The 19,259-nt window shown below is 39.3% G+C and overlaps 3 protein-coding genes across 4 annotated transcripts in view; 1 reads left to right on the plus strand and 2 right to left on the minus strand.

Moving 5' to 3' along the window:
- Positions 1 to 19,259, plus strand: part of LOC108968019 (flotillin-2) — a 402,447-nt gene that overhangs the window by 5,140 nt on the left and 378,048 nt on the right. The window lies entirely within an intron of this gene.
- Positions 6,884 to 9,638, minus strand: LOC108968012 (glucose dehydrogenase [FAD, quinone]-like). Its single transcript, XM_018931730.1, has 2 exons — positions 9,416 to 9,638; positions 6,884 to 9,354 (listed from the first exon to the last, which is right to left on the minus strand). The coding sequence occupies exons 1-2, from the start codon at positions 9,540 to 9,542 to the stop codon at positions 7,610 to 7,612; spliced, it is 1,872 nt and encodes a 623-aa protein (XP_018787275.1). The 5' UTR covers positions 9,543 to 9,638; the 3' UTR covers positions 6,884 to 7,609.
- LOC108968011 (glucose dehydrogenase [FAD, quinone]) lies at positions 14,407 to 17,122 on the minus strand. Its single transcript, XM_018931729.1, has 2 exons — positions 16,463 to 17,122; positions 14,407 to 16,400 (listed from the first exon to the last, which is right to left on the minus strand). The coding sequence occupies exons 1-2, from the start codon at positions 16,614 to 16,616 to the stop codon at positions 14,680 to 14,682; spliced, it is 1,875 nt and encodes a 624-aa protein (XP_018787274.1). The 5' UTR covers positions 16,617 to 17,122; the 3' UTR covers positions 14,407 to 14,679.

Here is a 19,259-nt window from a genome sequence, read left to right on the forward strand (position 1 = left end):
GAATTTGTAATCAAAGGACTTAGAAAGTAAAGATGTAACTTGGTGTTCAGAACATACTGCAAAAAAAAAATTTGCTTGCAAAAGCCTCCTTTCGATTTTTTTAAGGTTATGTTCATTGCTACACTAAGTAATTACTATTTATTCGTAAATTCTTTCAATATTTTCAACAAAGTTATCAAAACACATTTCTACAATTAAATACCTAACGGTGCTTGTCAAGAGCAATGCCCTCTATTATAGTCTTCGGAAACTTACTTCCACATGTTAAAAGCAGATAACTGCCGAATAGGCTCAATGCCGCACGATATTGCCAAAGTACAGCCATGAAATACTACAATAACAGCTACAAAGTTAGAAGGGTCATACGATTTTGTACATACAATAAGGATTCACAACAACACCATTCTATATAACAGTGCATTCACCTAAAACACGCCGGTGGCTGCAACTAACTAGCACACGACAACAGGGGTTGAAAAACTTTTGAAGTCAAGGAAAGCGCTGCTACGAAAGCGGAGGGTTCCTTCGCAGATAATGCAACAAAAAATCACGCAGCCACAATAAGACAAAGACACAGAACAAGTCAGTGCGGTGCTGTCGAATATGATTTGCTATTTTGTAAACAAAAATACCCGATATTGTAAGGCGAAATATGAGTAACTTTCTCTGCCGGCCTATGGCGCCACAAACGTTGCTCGTCGTGTTTGTGCTTGCAGTGGGGTGGTTTGCCAATTTATTTTGTGGGTTGTCTGGTCTCCATGCGTTCGATGGCCAATGCAAATAATGCTCATCATGGCTGCTCATTATCAACGTGCCTACTGTCTGGTGAGAAATATGAACTAAGTGGTATCCTCAACGTGGCTGTGTCGTAGATCAATGCTACAATGCAAGGGTTGCGGAAGCTGCTTTGGTGAATTGCTAAGGCCTGTCTTTTTTGAGGAATATGATATCAATAACATGAGCTAATAGTATTTATGAATGGAGTGAGGTTCGAGTTGATGCTTTTGTGAAGTTGAATACTCACGACAAGTCAATTGTCAACTAACCGTTGACATCATTTATATTTTTGACAATTTTACCATTCATCTGCTTGCAATATGTACAGACATACAGTGGCAAGCAAAAGTGAGTGCATGTTTGAAAATTCTATGTTTCAATATCTGTAACTTTCTCAATATTAAATCGAATTCAACGAATTTATTCGAAGATTTCATATTGTGCAAAACTGAGTGCATTGCTCATATTTTAAGTTTTTGACCGTAAGTCAATTTTTTTGTTTTAGTTTAACTTTTTTGCAAATGTCATTTTTTTAAGTACATAATAAATAATTAATGCTGAAAATTTGGTTGAATTCGATTTAATATTGAGGAAGTTACAGATATTGAAACATAGAATTTTCAAACATGCACTCACTTTTGCTTGTCACTGTATATACAAATATACATATGTTTAATTATATCTGAATTTGAAGTCATAATCATCTCTACAGATATGATTCAAATACAAATTGTGAGGTATACAGTCTTGAGCAAAACATATGCAGATTGTAATCTGGTAATGTCGCAAATATTTTTAAAGTGTGTTTATGAAAGCTGAAGCCCAGAGCATACTAAAATTTTGGAGGGAACACTTCTCCAGCCTTCGAAATGGCAGTGAAAATATAGCATCAGCAGACGGTGATCCCGGTCATGAAGAAGTTCGAATAGCAATTAACCTTTTGAAGAGGAACAAAGCGGCGGACATCGAGAGATTGCCGGCCTAGCTTTTCAAATACGGTGGCGAAGAACTGATAAGGAGCATGCATCAGCTTTTTTGTAAAATATGGTCGGACGAAAGCGTGTCCGACGATTGGAATTTAAGTGCGCTCTGTCAAATCCACATAGCGCACGACCCCGCAATCTGCGCCAACTTCCGTGGAATAAGCCTCCTTAACATCGCATGTAAGGTTCTATAGAGGCTATTGTGTGACAGATTGAATTCCACCGTAAACAAACTGATTGGACCTTATCAGTGTGGCGTTAGGCCTAGAAAATTAACAATTGACCAAATATTTACCATGCACCAAATCTTGAAAATACCCTTGAAAATACGATCGACACACACCACGTCTATGTCGATTTCGAAGCTGCTCTTTACAGCATAAAAAGGAGCTGCCTTTAAGCCCCTATATCTGAATTTGGTTTCCCCACGAAACTAATACGTCTATGTAATCTGACGTTGAGCAATACCAAAAGCTTCAACAGGACCTCTCCGAGCCGTTCCATACTAAACAAGGTTTCAGACATGCCACTCCCTATTATGCGACTTCTTTAATCTACTGCTAGAAAAAATAATTCGAACTGCAAGGCTTAATACAGCCGCTACAATCTTCAATAAGAGTGTACAGCTGCTGTCATACGCCCATGATATTGATATCACATCCGCGCCGTCTCTCGGCAGACTGTGTAAGGAAACGTAGCAAATGAGTTTGGTAGTGAACGAGAGCAAGACGAAATATCTGCTGTCGTCGCACTCGCCGCTTGACTCCCAAAGCACTGTTGATCGACGTTACAAGTTTTCGAGAGAAATATTCTGCAAAAGATCGTATTCGATGAAACGAAGAGCTGTATGAGATATACGAGGACATTAACGTAGTTCAACGAATTAAAAGGCAGGAAGATAGGAAAGATAGTCGTTTTTCTTTCGAAGACATGTCTTCCATTTCATTGCCTGATGTAAATATCGAACAATCAGCTGCGTATGAGGTGAGGGAAATTCTCTCTGGTGGTTAATGGTGGTTAGTGGAGAACGCAGCCTTTCGCAGACCCCTGTTTAGTTCTTCTTTGCTTTCGGTTTTGTACTCGAAACTATACGGATGATTGCTGGCCGTTCAGATAGTTTATGGTCCACTTCCTTGCCGCTGAATTAGCCCACGAACTGTGGGGTTGTGGCCTGCGCAGTAGTCAGCTAGACTTGGGAATTGATTGAATGTCGGGACAATGTTAACAAGCTTTCCAGTATCTTCACTACATGGGAAATAATAGTTATCGGACGTTACACTCCCCTTAGTTCTTAGTTGGCGGGTTTTCCCAGGTTACAGTAGTAGGACCACTCTTTCGACTTTCTACATAATTGAAGTGTGGTCAGCGAGACTCCGGTCGAGCCTAGATGTTTTAGCACCAACAAAAGGTAAAGGTAAATCTTTTCCTAATCAACAAGTCTTTTCTAAAAACTACTTATCACTCCTTTTCGAGGATCACTTAAATTTGACAGTCGTAAACTTTTATTCACTCATATTTTTTCATATTGTTTTCATAAGAACTATTAATTCTACCTACTATATATTCACCAAACGTTTGATTGTAACACCCAAAACTAATCGAGAGTGAAGGGCACATGTGGTTTGAACATTTTTGAAGAGAGCGTTGCCTCATCCACTAATAGGTTTAATATAAATATCTCCCAAACCATTTAAGCTATATGACGCAAATTTGCACAGGGAAAATCCTTTAAACAGCTCTTACGACAGTATAGATGAAATCTGTTTGTTAAAAAACTACTTCAAAAGCGATAAATCAGTACCTAAATTTTACTCTAAAAATTGACAAAATCGGACTATACCTTTTCGAGGGAAATATGAGTGACTTATAAAGTTTGGTTTTCGTTCGTCGAGAGAGGACTTTGCTTCTCAATTGCCTACTCAGTCCGAAGTAGCAGGGGCAAGAGTTATCCTGCGTTGGATTTCGAGTTACTACAAGACTAATAAAATTTCGAATTTGTTTCAATCAATTCATGATTTCGTGAAGTTGAATTCTTTCGCAACAATTTTTATATTAAAATATTGCTCACATCTGTACATTTTTCTATATATATCCTTACAAATTGCAACATCATAAAATGTTGTGCTACACCGGAATATAACCGGAAGGCTTGTTACTGCTTTACTTGTTATTTCCTAATTTGCTGATTAGACCTTTGTCTTTTTTTTTGTCGTAATTTTCATTTATAAGTCTGGTTTTTTTTAAATAAATATAAATTTTTTGTATGGTGCAAGTATTTGCGACGTAATTAAATGTTTTGTCAAAACCACCTGTGGCATTTATCCTTCTACAAAACTGTTGTTCTCTGTAGCAAGATAATGCAAGGGTATTAAAAATTAAGCTCAACTGAATTGAAAGTTTCAGGTACACGCTTCCAGCTAATCCCTTGACAACAGCGCAAATCATCAATTCACTTTACAGCGCTGTTAAGCTTAGCATTTTCTAATATAACATTTATTTATTTAGATAATGCTCTTAACATTGATACGCTGAGCAGATAGTTATTTTATAATTGAGGTAAGTCGAATTTGTAGACGACCTTTGCGTAATCTTCGCACTTAAATAAACATAAATGTAAGCGTTGCATATTATTGTGCAAATTTAGAGCAGTTGTATTTAGAGTTTTGATGTCTTTTTATCATTTGCTCTGCTATTTCTATTTCACTATTTCACATTAATTAATGTAAATGAGTACATTTTTATTCACAAAGCCATTGTTTTAACAGCTCTAGTGTAATGTACCCTCAGACGATTATTAAACACAATAAAAAAAAATAAAATATAATGAGATTTCTAGGTAAACGACGATAATAAGAGGCTTGTTTTTTTTACCTACCTACACTACTACTATATCGAAATCGAAGTATTGACAATCCAAAAAGAGTGCTATGGTGAATTGACTTTTGAAAAACACTAAACAATATTCCAACCATCGCAGCCTACTTCGCGTAACACAGAAACAAAAGAAATGGAGAGAACGTTATATGGGCGAAAATATTAAAATTGCTGTCCATTAAATTGTAAAAACTTTTAATTTTCCTTCAGAGTGAATTTTGCGGTTGCGAGGCTCTATTATAACGGCGGTTTGTCTATATTAAGCACTCTGAATATCCCTATATCCCTCCACGCAAGTTAGATTGAGGCTAAAATGAAATTTAAGTTTTTTTTAAGGTAGAATGATTCGATTCATTCGCCATGGACAGAAACAGGTATTCACTTGCTACAAGATCCCAAGTGTGATGTGGATCTATAAGAACCTCCCAGTCAAGCTCTGGTAGTTGCTGGTGTGTCAGGGCTGTGTATGCCCTGGCTGGCATTGTCTTGATGACACACAATTCTTCTGCTGTTGACCAAAGGTAGCCGCTTCTAAGCGAATACTTACTTCAGACAGTACAATCAAGACTTGGTCTCCTCTTCTTGGTTATCCGCGCTTTCATGATCTGCCAAAGGTTTTCTATGGAGTTTATATCAGTCCAGTGATAAACACCTAATTCTGCTAAACAATTTTTCATCTGATTTTCCAGATTTTCCTGTAAGATCTGTTGGTATTTAATGGCATTAATATTTCCATGAATCCGACACCCTGATAGGAAAAACATTCCCAAACCATGCGACTATCCCCCTGCATGGCGGTACGTTTGACACTCACTCACTATTGAAGTGTTCACCAACTCTTCTGCCAACGTACGACATTAATTTTGGACTCATATGAAAATATGACTTTTCAATTCCTGAACTTCGCTTACCGATGTTATCAGCGGTTTTACATCTGTGCTAATTTTGCAACAATCCTCAAGTCCCGAGCCAACAACTTCTGGGAAAAGGACAAAAGAAAAACGTTGTTGGCAACATACAAAGTAATCGGTCAGGCGGTCATGAACTATGCTGCACCGATATCGTCGCCTGGATGTAGTGAAACGCTGAAGCAGAAGCTTTAATCGAACCACAATACTGCATTCGGTACTATTACAGGATGCCTCTGGAGTTCGAACACCTACATAGTAAGTCCTACATGCTTCCGGTCAAGGAACACAATGTAATCCTCTCCACGCAGTTTCCGCTGGGATGATTTCGTAGAAATCGTAGTTAGAGTCAAGTCATCACCCTTAGCAGTCGAAGAGCTCAAGTTGCCCTATCAATCTAACACACTTATCCTTATATTCTGGCCCCGTCGAAACAGCACGTTTTTCTCCATCCACCATTAGCATAAAACGTGAAAAGATGGAAAATTTGCCAAAACAGCGGTCGCCAGGACGAAAATGTCTTCTGTTTCAATTACTGAAACGCAAAAAAAATTATTCGAACCGGGACAGGTGCATGTGATAATGCGGTAGAAATCAATAAACAGCTTCGAAAAAATGATTAGCTCACCGTTTGTGATGAAACAATTCGACACGTCTTATGGGAAAATGGCTTGAAGGGTCGTTCCAAGGTTAAGAAACCTCTTTCAACAAGCGCCAAAAGAAATTGAGGCAAAGTTTCGCAGAAAAGCATACAAATTTTGCAATCGAGGATTGAAGGAAAGTGATCTGGTCCGGAAAGGTGAACCACTATCGTTGAGACACGTAAGGTCAACCCTTAAGTATTGTGGCGGTTCGTTGATGCTACGTGGTTGCATTACAATGGGGTCGGAAAATGTGACAGAATTCTAGGAGGAATGGCCGCATCCATTTCTATTCATATTTTGGATAAAAACCTCTTAGGAAGCTCGAGTCAATGGCAAACAAATTAAAGTTCTCGATTGGTCCACGTAGTCACCGGACCTCAACCCAATAGGACACCTTTGGGCAGAACTCAAAACACCCTTGGCAAGTAGTGATTCAGTTCTCCGAAGCCTTGACAACCTTTGCCAATAAGTGACAGCGCACTGGAACAAAATCACAACAGAAGTCTGCTAGAAATTAATAAGCAGCATGCCTACCGGAATAAGAGCCGTTCTGCAAGCAACGGATGGCTATACGAAATATTGAGTTCAAACTCAAATTAATGATCGAATGGCTTCATCCTTGTGTTGTTTCACTATTTAAATGAAATACATATGCTTTGGTTTTTCTTTTTTTTTGTGTTTTGTTAATAAAAAAATATTTCGATTTGATTTCGGTTTTATTTTTTCCTTTATCCTTGAATACATAGCATAGTTGCCATACAAACTGACTGATCACAGTTCTTGTAGAGATTATTCGTGAAGGGTGTTATAGCTTTAGTGTAACCGAAGTTAACACATGTTCTTGTTTATTTTTTGGTGATGATATTCTTCAAACAAAAAAAAACGGTTTATACTATATACATACATATATTCGGTGTAATTAAAATATTCTTAAATGTAGATACTACTCGAAACTTCTCTTAATAACAACAACTTAACATAAAATAATTTTAGTGAACGTTTTTTGGTGAACTTAAGTTTTCATCTCTCTTGATTTTTGCAAAAACAAAATCTGATTACATTTCTTGCTTTGCAAAATTAATGAGCTAATTTAATTTAATACATTTTTTTCATTACAATCCATTGTGGGTTCCTTTCACAATCTTCACTTGTCGGTTACTCACTCTTTGCAATTTTTTCCTTTTATGCATGAATTTATTATACCAAACATGAAACTGCGTTCCAAACTGAAAAAAGCAGCAATTATTTGCCATAATAAAATTCTTACCGAACAGGTTATTTTCCATTCAACACCTCAAGTTGCTTTAAATATTAATTAAAACATATAAATGACTTTTAACACGTTATCTTCATCTTTCACTTCGTGCGCCTGTATAAACTCATATTTGTCAAATGCCGAAATTGTTTTGCGCATTCGAACATCTCAGTTCTGCAACCAGATATTAGCTTCCCACTCAGCGCGTATTAAATCTGCTGCCTTCTCGCCAATCATAAACGCTGGCGCATTCGTATGTGCCGTTGGCGGGAAGGGTATGATGCTCGTGTCCACGATGCGTAATTTTCGTATGCCATGCACCTTTAACTGCGGATCCACAACTGTAGTCTTATCCGTTGGTGAACCCATGCGGCAGGTGGCCACCTGATGATGCAGCGTATATGACAAAGTGCGTATAGAACAACGCCAATAGTCGTCACTGCCAAAAAGATAATTTTCACAACCGGGCACCGGTTTGTCATACAAACGCGCGCCAATACTCTTCATAGCTGGTGTTTCGCCTATACGTATGGCGGTCTTGATACCTTCCAAAAGATGTTCGATATCTTCTTCGTTGGAAAAGTACTTCGGATCGATGATTGGCCACCTTAGAGGATCGCGATTGTGTAACCACAACCGTCCCACTGAACGCGGATGAAAGTCCATAATGAGCACGGTAAAATGTTCTTGGCGTGCGAGTTGTAGCGGTAAGTAGAGTTGATCGTATAGATCTTGACGTATGTTGCCGCCTTCCTTAAGTCCTGTACCATCGTCGGAAGCCATGCCACCTAATACGGTTATCAGCTCTACATCTGGCCAATCGGGTGGTCTCTGTGAACTGGGAATTTTAACGAAAGCCAGACATTCCACACCGCCTATGCTTGAGAGACGCGTGTTTCGATCGCCGAATAAGAAGAAACGTTTGATATCGCTTAATGTAATGCTGGTCGGATATGTCGTTTGTCCGGTCGTGTTGGTAAGAAACACAGGACCTATGTGCGACATGTGATCATACATGCGCTTGCCTACAGGCAGTTCTTGTATCACGGGAATGCCAATAGCGTTTAGATTATCCGCAGGTCCTATGCCGGACAACATCAATAGTTGCGGCGAGTTAAAGGCACCCGCGGACAATATAACTTCCTTATGCGCTTTGAAAATGTACTGTTTTTTCTGATGCAGAAACTCCACGCCATACGCCACCTTCGTCTGCGGATCCACGAGCACACGTAAAACCTGAGCGAACGTAAAAATACTCAAATTCGGACGCAAACGTCGCACTGGTCTGATAAAAGCACGATATGCGCTGTGTCGCCGTCCATTCTGTGTGGTCGCCTGCACATATGACACGCCCACTTGCGATTCGCCATTATAATCGGTGTGTGGATGTCCGGCTTGTTGAGCACCACGCACAAAAGCGTGTGAAAACTGTGTGCGATAACCGACATCTTCAACATTCAATGGTCCCGAGTGATTGTGGTAGGGCGACCATTCCAAGCCGGACAACTGTGCATTCTCCGATTTGAGAAAATACGGCAACACCTCGTCATATGACCAGCCTTTACAGCCTGCAGCTGCCCAGCCGTCATAATCGCGTCTGTTACCGCGATTATAGATCATATAATTGATGGAACTTGTGCCGCCCAAAATCTTGCCACGTGGCAATGCACACTCGTTGTTGTTCATGCCGAAGCAAGCGAGTTTCTGTGGAACCGATTTGTAGCCCCAATTTGAGTGTGTGCCTTGCAGAAAACCTGCCGTTATGGGAATACGATGCGCAATGTTCTCGACGCCGCCGGCCTCAAGTAAAACCACCGACCAGTTCGGATTCTCAGAGAGCCTGTTGGCTAGCGTGCAGCCAGCGGCGCCACCACCCACTATTATAAAGTCGTAAGCGGCATTATGTTGTGGCGCTGCCAAATGAAAAAGTCGCACTTTAATAAAACGTTCATGAAAGCGTTGAAGACAACTTACTTGGCGTATTGAATTGTTCAATTACATTCGCGAGTCCCAATTGAAAAATGTTATCTAAAATCGTGTTGGCAGCCGTTGAGTTCAACCACAGGGCAACAAAAGTCAGCGCTAAGCTTACAAATTCCATTGAAAATTACAAATCCAATTTTCTATTTTTTCTTTTATTTTTATATTATAAAAGTTTGCGTAAATTGTGTAACGCTTGCTGTATAAACACGCTCGTCTGGTGCTTATTAACGTATGGGGTCAGCATTGCGAATCATCTTAATTTATAAGTTCATCAAGGAATCTGTCGCGCATGAGGTTAGCGTACGCAAACTTATTTGAATTAGCTTATAATGTTAGAATTTAATAAACAATGCTGCTAAACCAGTCAGCGCTGTTAAGTTACATAGGTTAATCGCGAACAGCAGCTAATGCGGCGGCTCACTTGACTGTTAACAGTCTGTCTACATTACATCGATCAGCTGTTCGCAGCCCGAGTACGTGAGCGTAAAATAAACACAGCGGGAGAGCGAGAGTGGGCAAGCGGAAAACTATACAGCAAAGCAAATGTGTTTAAAGTCGCGTGAGACCGGCTAAATTGCACTTGTTTACTATTACACAAATATGTAACAGCTGCAGACCTTGCCTACTCGCCTAGCTAGTAGAAGTTTGTTGATCAACAATACGCTCAGTCTGCCGGCCCGTCTGTTTGTTTTGTTGCCACCGTCTAGAAAACCTGTTCCAACACTTGTGTATTTAAATATTTTCTTCACACATCTTCATTTTTATTTACTTTTTGAGCATTTGTTTACAGGCACATCTTTTTTCTTTCAAATACTCAGTAGTCTACTTTTCTTTTATCACTCATGTTTGGGTTGTTAAGTGTATTACGATCTGATGCCATCGTTAATCAATATTTTTTCAACTGATTTTGGTTTGACCTGCTTATGTGTACATAACTATGTATGTATTAATCGGCCGAACATAGACCTCTAAAACAGTGAGGTCTGAGCAGATGGACTCTTCAAGCAAATGTCCCTTACCCGGTTATAAGTGGTAGCGCTGTATGGAATATTACTTAAATTGGATGACGACATAGTATTGATGGTATCAGAAATCCACAAACCGTGACATTATGGAAGGAGCCCTACGAAGGTTACACAATTGTCCGCGAATAATGGACTAGGTGCTAACCCTAATAAGACGGAACTCATGACGAACGCGAATAAAACCAAAATACCTCAATTTCAACTTCCTTCACTCGGAGATACTAAATGCTTTATATTGCGCATTACACGTACTCAACTGGAACTATGACCTAAAGCGAATATATTCCACTATATAAGGGCGTTATTATAACAGCGGGTGGTAACCCGAGAGCACGGTGTGGAACATTTTTAGTGGTGAAGGTTAAAGATACAATATAATATCAGAAAATTAAATGGAATACTGAGGACAGCCTGTGCAATGATAACCGGAGCTGTAAAGCATCCATGTTTTATAGGGAAAGTAGCAGCATTTTCCGCTTTAAGAATTAAGTAATCAGTTGGTTGGAATGGGGAGAGTTATGAGCATTGTGGTATTCTGAACCAGCTCAAAACAAAACTAATAAATCAGACTATCTCTTCTCAAGGTTAGATGTCCATAGTTAAAATTTTTGTATATGTTGTTTATTGATATTTTAATAAAAAAAAAAAAAAAAAATGAAAAAAAACAAAATTCTTGGAGATACGGGCCGCTGGAGTGGGGTCTTCAAAAAAAAAAAAACGGTGCGTCCATTTCAACCCTTGCAGAGATCTAAAACACAAAAAACAAGAAGATTCTTCTTTAGTAAGGATGTCGTTATCGAGTTGACCTTTTTCAAAAAAAAAAATAAAATAAAAAAAAAAAATAATAATAATAAATAAATAAAAATAACAAAATTACGTCGAATTGAAAAAAAAAGTTGTTTGACCCGATTTTTTCAACTTTTTCGAGATTTTTAAAAATACTTCAAATCAAAATTTTTGGAAATCCAAGGCAGACACGATAGACCATAGTAAAAGAAGATATATACCAAATTTCAAAGTAATCGGTTCAGTAGAACTTGAGATATCATGTCAACCACCTCAAAAAAAATAGTCACACAATTCACTGTATCTCCGAAAATAAGTCGAATTTTGAAAAATCCTTCCAAGGTCATATTTTTCAAAGTCTAAACTTTCAAAATATGCAAAAAAAACTTTTTTTTCAAAATCATGAACCAGAATACCCCCTTAAGTAAAAAGTTGCCAAAAAATGTAGGAATGCCCTAATCACTGACTGGTCAACTCCGTTTGTTCATAATTTGGGCTCTAGGGCACAGTAACATTTTCGGCAACGAAAAAACAGACAAGTTGCTCAAGTCAAGAGTCTCTCTAGATGAATCCGATAGAAAGATAATACCAATACCGTGTCCGCTACGAACGATCAAAAGGGAGCTCCGTCCCCACGACAGTCGGGTCTACGAAAACCGGAACGGACCCGGATTTTTATCCGGCCAAGGACTGTCAACTCGGCAGAATTCTGCCGTTACAACAACAACAACATCAAAAGGGAGCTCTACATAATTTGTTCAAATGCATACCTATTTTGTTCTGAGGAAATCTGTAACCAAGTGCGAGATAGCGAAGCAGATAATCAAAAAAATATGACAAGGCAATAAGTAAGGACTTATTAAATGGGTTCCGTGCAATACCTACATACGGGTGATGGAAGCCAATATTCCAAGAGTAGGGTTTTAAATTTTGTTATTGCCCTAACATTTGATTCGAGCAATCTTTATGTCTTCACTTATGTCTTTACCCTTCGTTGACAGCTGTGTGGGTGCCATTGGTAAAATATAGGAATTTTCACCGAAAAAAGTATATTGGTGAAGCCATACTTACATCAATAATGCTACAACACCAATAATGGAGAGTAACTGTTAAATGTGTATTTTATTTAAGTTGATTCAAAGTTTGATTTGAATGTCTTTTGTGTCTTTGTCGGAAAATCTTTAATAACCTTAGTTTCAAACATCGAAGTCACGATAGAATTATAGAAGTAGTAACAGCGGATTTACCACCCGTTAGCGCGACAAAAGCTCTCCAAGTTGGTCACTTAGTCATTACAATTCCGAACATGTTGCCAGTGACTCGGTTAACGACTCCATAATAATAATCTTCCACAAAGTTATGTAAATCATGATGATGCTATAACTTGTGATTGAATTCTTAATAGTCACGCATAATCCTTTGAAAGAAAAATCTTAATAGTTTTTATTCTAAAGACTTGATAATTATTAACTTAGATATTTACAATAACATAGTACACAGTAAAACACATATACCTGGGACCTATTCTAATATATTTAGAAAGAAAAAGACATTTCAGCAGTTATTTACTTGATCAGCGCTCTGACATACGTAGCTTGAATAAACGAATCAAAGACGACAAAATTGAGCTTTGTTTTTATAAAATTTAAGTTATTCTGCTGTCCATATATTTTGTGCTTTGATGTTTTCTTGTTTATGAGAACTGTCCATCTAGTCCAAAAGGCCAAACAATCAAGACTTTTAATTGGTCAACAGTTTTCAAACTGGTTAATGCAAATATTCCGCACCTATTAATGATCTTTCAAATGTTGACCGCGGCTACGTCTCAGATGGATCATTCGTTGAGCGCAATTTTCGATTACTCGTTCGAGCATTTCAACTTTTAACTGGCGAATGACACGCCCGATGTGAAATCCCCACAGAAGTCTAACGATATGACATCACACGACAATGGTGGTTAGTCGATCGGCCTAAAACGTGAAATTATCCTCTCACCGAAGTGTTCTCTTAATAAATCCATTGATTGCCTATGATTCCACCGGTCCACGAACCACAACAAACTGTCATCTTTTCTGGATAAATTGGCAGGCTTGAATCTCTACAGGTTGCTCTGCGTAATTTTTTTGCTTGTTTACATACCCATTGAGCCAGAAATGGATCTCATCTCTGAATTTAAAATTTGGCTCGAAATCGTCGTATCTTTTTGGAAACTTCTTAAGAGCCCATAGAGCGAAGTGTTGTCGCTTGGGAAGTCGATCGGTTTCAGTTCTTGCACAAGCTGTATTTTGTACGATTTCACGTTAAGATATCGACGTAAAATGCGCCAATGTTGCGAACGTCGCCGAATCGCCTCTTCACGCTCTTCGTGAACATTCTCAGCAGCTATGGCTGCTATATTTTCCTCACTGCGTGCCAATTACGTCCAGCATTCGGTCGAATATTAACTAATAATGAGTGCTGGGTCTCAAGAAGGATAAAGGTGTTGTGAATAGTACGCTCAGTAGGCCGACTATGCTGACCGTAAGTCGAGCCAAGTGCACATTCTTTACAGAAAGTGAATTTTCGTAATACAGTTGAAGGATTTGTAAACATTGTACAGGCGTAAGTTTCTCCATGATGAAAAGCCAAACAATACTGAACAGAAATAACATGACAGCTTCACAACTCACGAGTGATTTGTCACAAAAGACTATTGAAAAAAGTACCGCTACTTGAAACACCCGTTATATTAATATTATGAAATTCATACGTTATAGACCATGCGATGAAATTGCTTGGAAAATAAAGATAAACTATTAATAATCAAAGGAAAATATTAAATTTAATTAATAATTAAATATAATTTAATAATTAATTAATATTTAAATTTAATATTCCCTGTAATATATCCTTCTATTAGTCCATTCATATAACTAATTGATTATTTCAATAATCTCTTATCAATTATACATTAACGTAAATATACTATTGCACTGTCTTTCATTCTCACTCTTTTGAGATTCGTTACAAATTCGATACAATTCTGACGTCAACCAACAAGCATCTTTGTCAAAATTGATCTAAATTGACCATATATTTTTTTCATATCCTCAGATAGACACCTAATTAGTTGTCACTTTAAAATACCTTCGCCTGAAGATAAATTAACAAACTTATACGCTCGTGAATGTTTGTTGATGACGCCCAAAGGCTTATATGCGTTTCACTTCTAGTTTCTTTTACGATGCATAATTTCGAACTCAAATACCGGTTTTCATACATATATTTTATTCGCTATTAATATTTACATATCTAATTCACTAGAACACGTTTCACTTTGTGCTTGTCCCCGCAAATTGGGTGACACTTAACCTAAATCTTATAAGAAGAGTTCACGTCAATTAAAGTAACAAATTATTATATGAGTTTATTAGCTAAAGCTAACTTTTACATCTTCTCCGATATTCACTGCCAGTCGCCGCGTATCATATCGGCTGCTTTCTCTCCGATCATATACGACGCTGCGTTAGTGTGCGCCGTGGGCGGGAAAGGTATGATGCTAGTATCAACGACACGCAAATGCTTTATGCCGTGCACTTTCAACTCGGCGTTGACAACAGTGCTGGGATCACTTTCGGGGCCCATTCTACATGTGGCCACTTGGTGATGCAGTGTGTAGGAGAGCGTGCGGATGGAACAGCGCCAGTAGTCGTCCGTGCCGAAGTTATGCTGTTCGCAGCCGGGTAACGGTATATCGTGTATGCGTGTGCCCAATGCTTGCATCGCTGGTGTTTGCGTAATGCGTATGGCCTCCTTAATACCCTCCAACATGAACTGTACATCATTCGCATTGCGGAAATATTTAGGATTTATGCGTGGCCACTCGAAAGGATTACGGTTGTGCAGCCACATACGGCCCACAGATTTCGGATGGAACTGCATGATAAGAAAACTGAAATGATCCTGTCGTGAGATTTGTAGTGGACGATAAACTTTGTCGTAGAGTTCGTCTTTGAAGTTTGCGCCCTGTTTGAGGGCAGTGCCTTGATCGGCGGCTAAGCTACCGGCTACTGTAATGATCTCCATATCAGGCATATCGACGGGTTCCTTAGAGCTGGGCACCTTGAAAAATGTGAGCGCCTCTACGCCGCCAATCGAAGATAGCATAGTGGTGGGATTGCCGAGCAGAAATGACTTTACTACGGTGGAATTGAGATGCGCTATGTTTAGCAGTTGCCTATCTGTATTGACCGTAAACGTGGGTCCAAAGTGACACATGTGATCATAGAGCAGTTTACCCACCGGTAGTTCCTTCACTATGGGTACACCGATAGCTTTCAGATTGTCTGCGGGTCCTACGCCGGATAACATCAAAAGTTGTGGTGAGTTGAAGGCGCCTGCCGAGAGTATGACCTCCTTGCGTGCGCGCACCTTATAATACTTATTGCGGTACATGAGTTCTACGCCGGTCGCGCGTTTTGTAACGGGATCTATTAATACACGTGTGACGCGCGTCATTGTCACAATATGTAGATTTTTTCTTTGATAACGTATCGGCTCAATGTAAGCGCGATATGCGCTATGACGTCTGCCGCGCAGCGTATTGGCTTGCACATAGGACGCCCCTATTTGTGACTCCCCATTGTAGTCTGTGCGTGGATGTCCAGCTTGCTGCGCGCCCTTCAAATAAGCATGCACTGCTGGTGTGCGATACTGCACATCCTCCACGCTCAGCGGTCCGGTATGATTGTGATATTCTGAGTCCTCCAAACCAGCCAGGTTTGCGGCTTCCGATTTAAGAAAGTACGGCAAGACTTCCGCATATGACCAACCTTTATTGCCTGCAGCAGCCCAACGATCAAAGTCACGTTTATTGCCGCGATTGTAGATCATATAGTTGATGGAGCTGGTGCCGCCCAACACCTTGCCGCGCGGCAAGAAGCACTCATTGTTATTCATGCCAAAGCAGGCGTCTTTCTGCGGTGTCGACTTGTAGCCCCAATTGGAATGTGTGCCCTGCAGATACGCAGCGAGCACGGGCATCTGATGAAACATGCCCTCTACACCGCCCGCCTCGATCAAGTAAACCGTCCAGTTAGGATTTTCGGACAGACGATTGGCGAGCACACAACCAGCTGGCCCGGCGCCAACTATAATGAAGTCGTAGCTGGCATTTTGACGCGGCGCTGTGTGGAGAAAATTAATACATAAACAATTTTACATTCTAGTTTAAGGCTAGGCGTCATACCGTCATTATAGAGCGTAGATAAAATTAGATTTTCCAAGCCGATGCCAAGCACTTGCTGTAAATGCTGTGTCTGCGAATACTGCGCGCAACTCGATGCAACCAGCGCTGCCGCTAAAATTGAAAACCTCAACAACCAGTAGCAGAGCTCGTTCATTTTGCAATCTGTAAGTGTTAAATATTGTTACGCAACACACGCGTTCTCAACCGTTAAAGTCTAAACTCTATTTGTGGCAAATTGGACACACGCGCTACGAATTTTGAGTTATATTTTGACTTAAGCTTTACTAACCAAATATACGCAACTTGTAACGTTTAAAAAATATTTGAGGCAGATTTGACACACGCGCTTTGAATTTTGACTTAAATTTTCTTTTCGATCCTTAACGGTTGACTATTATTACTTTATAAATTGTTCAGTTCCGCATCCGTGTGCTGTTACGTCCAGCCAACTTGCCGTCTATGTTTGGACTGTGTGCGCCGCGTTACAACTGAGGCTTTTGAGATTCTTTCTTTTGCTCCGTGGTATTTGTAGCTTTATGCTTTGCTATTGTTTCCGTGCCATTTCTTCTGCATCTTTCTACAGTTCAATGCGTTTGCTTCGTAGTTCAACGCCCTAAACGCGTAATTCTTAATGTTGGCAACGAACGCGCACGCTCCCGTACTCCTCGAACGCACTTTTGGTAATAAAACCACCGTTGCTTGGTTCAAGTAGTGCTGGCCTTTCGCTTACATACGGCCAAGATCGTACACTGCATGCTGCGGTACGTACATGTACGCGTGTTTGTTGCCCTTAAGCAAACAAGTTATATTTTATATTTACATGCGCACACATGCAAACAAACATAATTAAAAAATCCAAAAGTCTTAACCATTCCATTTAATTTTTTGTGTTAATTAATGCCAACGTTATTTATTTACCGGTACAGTGGCACCACAACACTACATAACGCATTTTTGTTGGCCTGTCCATCTAACTGCTGATTGCCCACCTGTCCAGCGTGGTCCAACGACGCGCCTTCCAAACCGGTTGTGCGATTTCTCATGGCTCGTAAACATGTGACAACCATCGATAGTTCATTTGATTACTTCTGTTTCTTCATTCCCCCCGACTTGCAATGCTGCACTTGTTTGCTGACGTTGTTTGTATGTAAAGCCAGTTGATGCAGCTTTTGTTGTTTTAGACGTCGACCTACCATATGTCCATGAAGTGATCTTGAATTTAAGAGTCATTTGAGGCCGCATTGTACTCGCACGAAAGAAAAAACTTTAACTCCGGCTGCATCGAAACCTCACAATGTAAGAAGTTTCCATACAAGAACTTCAGTTTGATAGTTCAATGTATGTAATGCATAATAATATGTCATGATATAGTGGTCCGATATCGGCGGTTCATATAACTGAGCAGTTTCTTGAGAAGTAGAAAAAATGCCCATGAGTTTCGTGACACACTTAATATACCCTGTTGAGGGTATTAAAATGTATGTTTTTTTTTGTGTGTGTGTTGACAGTCAATTTTTTCGTTTGACAAACGTAGGCTTTATCAGGTCTTTTTTATAACGTCTTATTGCTGACAATCTGACAGTCATCACCGTATATAATTTGCTGTATTATCAAATGATTGACAACGTTGTGTAAACTATGTACATATCTAAACATTACCCGGAAATTGTAATTAAGGTAAGGGTAAATGATATTTCAAACAAATGTATTTTTCTAAGTTGGTAGGGCTATTCTTAATTACTACGTCAAATATGAGCGTGATCTGTCAGCCAGTTTGTTTACAGCAGTTAAGCAACCAAATATAGAACAAAGAATTTGTCCTAAATTTTGTATTTCTAAACCTATTTCGTGTGCGGAATCGTTGCGAGTGTTGGAAAAGACTTACAGTGATTCAGTTTTATAAACTGCACAAGCGTACGAGTGGTACCCAGCCTTCAAAGAAGAGAGATCGTTGAAAACATACCTCGTTCTGGAGCACCTTCGACTTCTTCAACGAATGAAAATATTAAAAAGGTGTAATAGAGCGATGACAAGAGAGCTCGACATCTCTAGCGCATCCGTTCGAAAGATTTTGGTGGATATTATGAAATGCGTTCTAGCCCGACTCGTCGCGATAAAGCTGAACTTTTCTCGTAAAGATTTTCGTAAACAGGTCTCCTTTCAGATTCTTGATTTTGCGAATTCCGATCCAACATTCTAGGAGAGTATCACTGCCGATGAAACAAGGGTTTATGAGTTTGACATTCAAACAAGTCAACAATTATCGGAATTGAGGGAAAAAGCAAGCTGAAACCAAAGAAATCACGCCAAAGCCGCTCAAAAACCAAGGTGATACTCATTTTTTTCCTATATTCGTGGTTTGGTGCATCATGGATTTGTTCCGGTCGATAAGTAGTTCTATTTTGCCCTATGAAGGCCTTTGCGTGGGAACATCCATTGATGATAATGCACCATCGCATCAAGCCACGATTGGGGCCGAATTTAAAGCCAAAAACGAGAAAATACCCAGCAATCGTGTACACTTTTATTAAACTAAAATTAAATATTTAAAAATGTAAAGGGTGCTTTTTAACTTAGAAATAAAATTTCCAATATTTTAGCTTTTTAGTAATCATTTATTGCTTGAGTTGATTTTCGTGTCCATAACTTCCGCGACTGCGCTTTATAAAAATACCGTTCCAAATATGTACCTCTTTTTCCCATAGACGCTTATTTTTCGATAATGGTCAGTCATAGCTGCTTTATCATCTGAGATCAATGAATTAATGTATGTAGCTCCTTAAAAAATAATAAGTAG

This window comes from Bactrocera latifrons, unplaced genomic scaffold (genome assembly GCF_001853355.1).
Source record: "Bactrocera latifrons isolate USDA-ARS-PBARC rearing strain unplaced genomic scaffold, ASM185335v1 scaffold_20, whole genome shotgun sequence".
NCBI lineage: Eukaryota > Metazoa > Arthropoda > Insecta > Diptera > Tephritidae > Bactrocera > Bactrocera latifrons.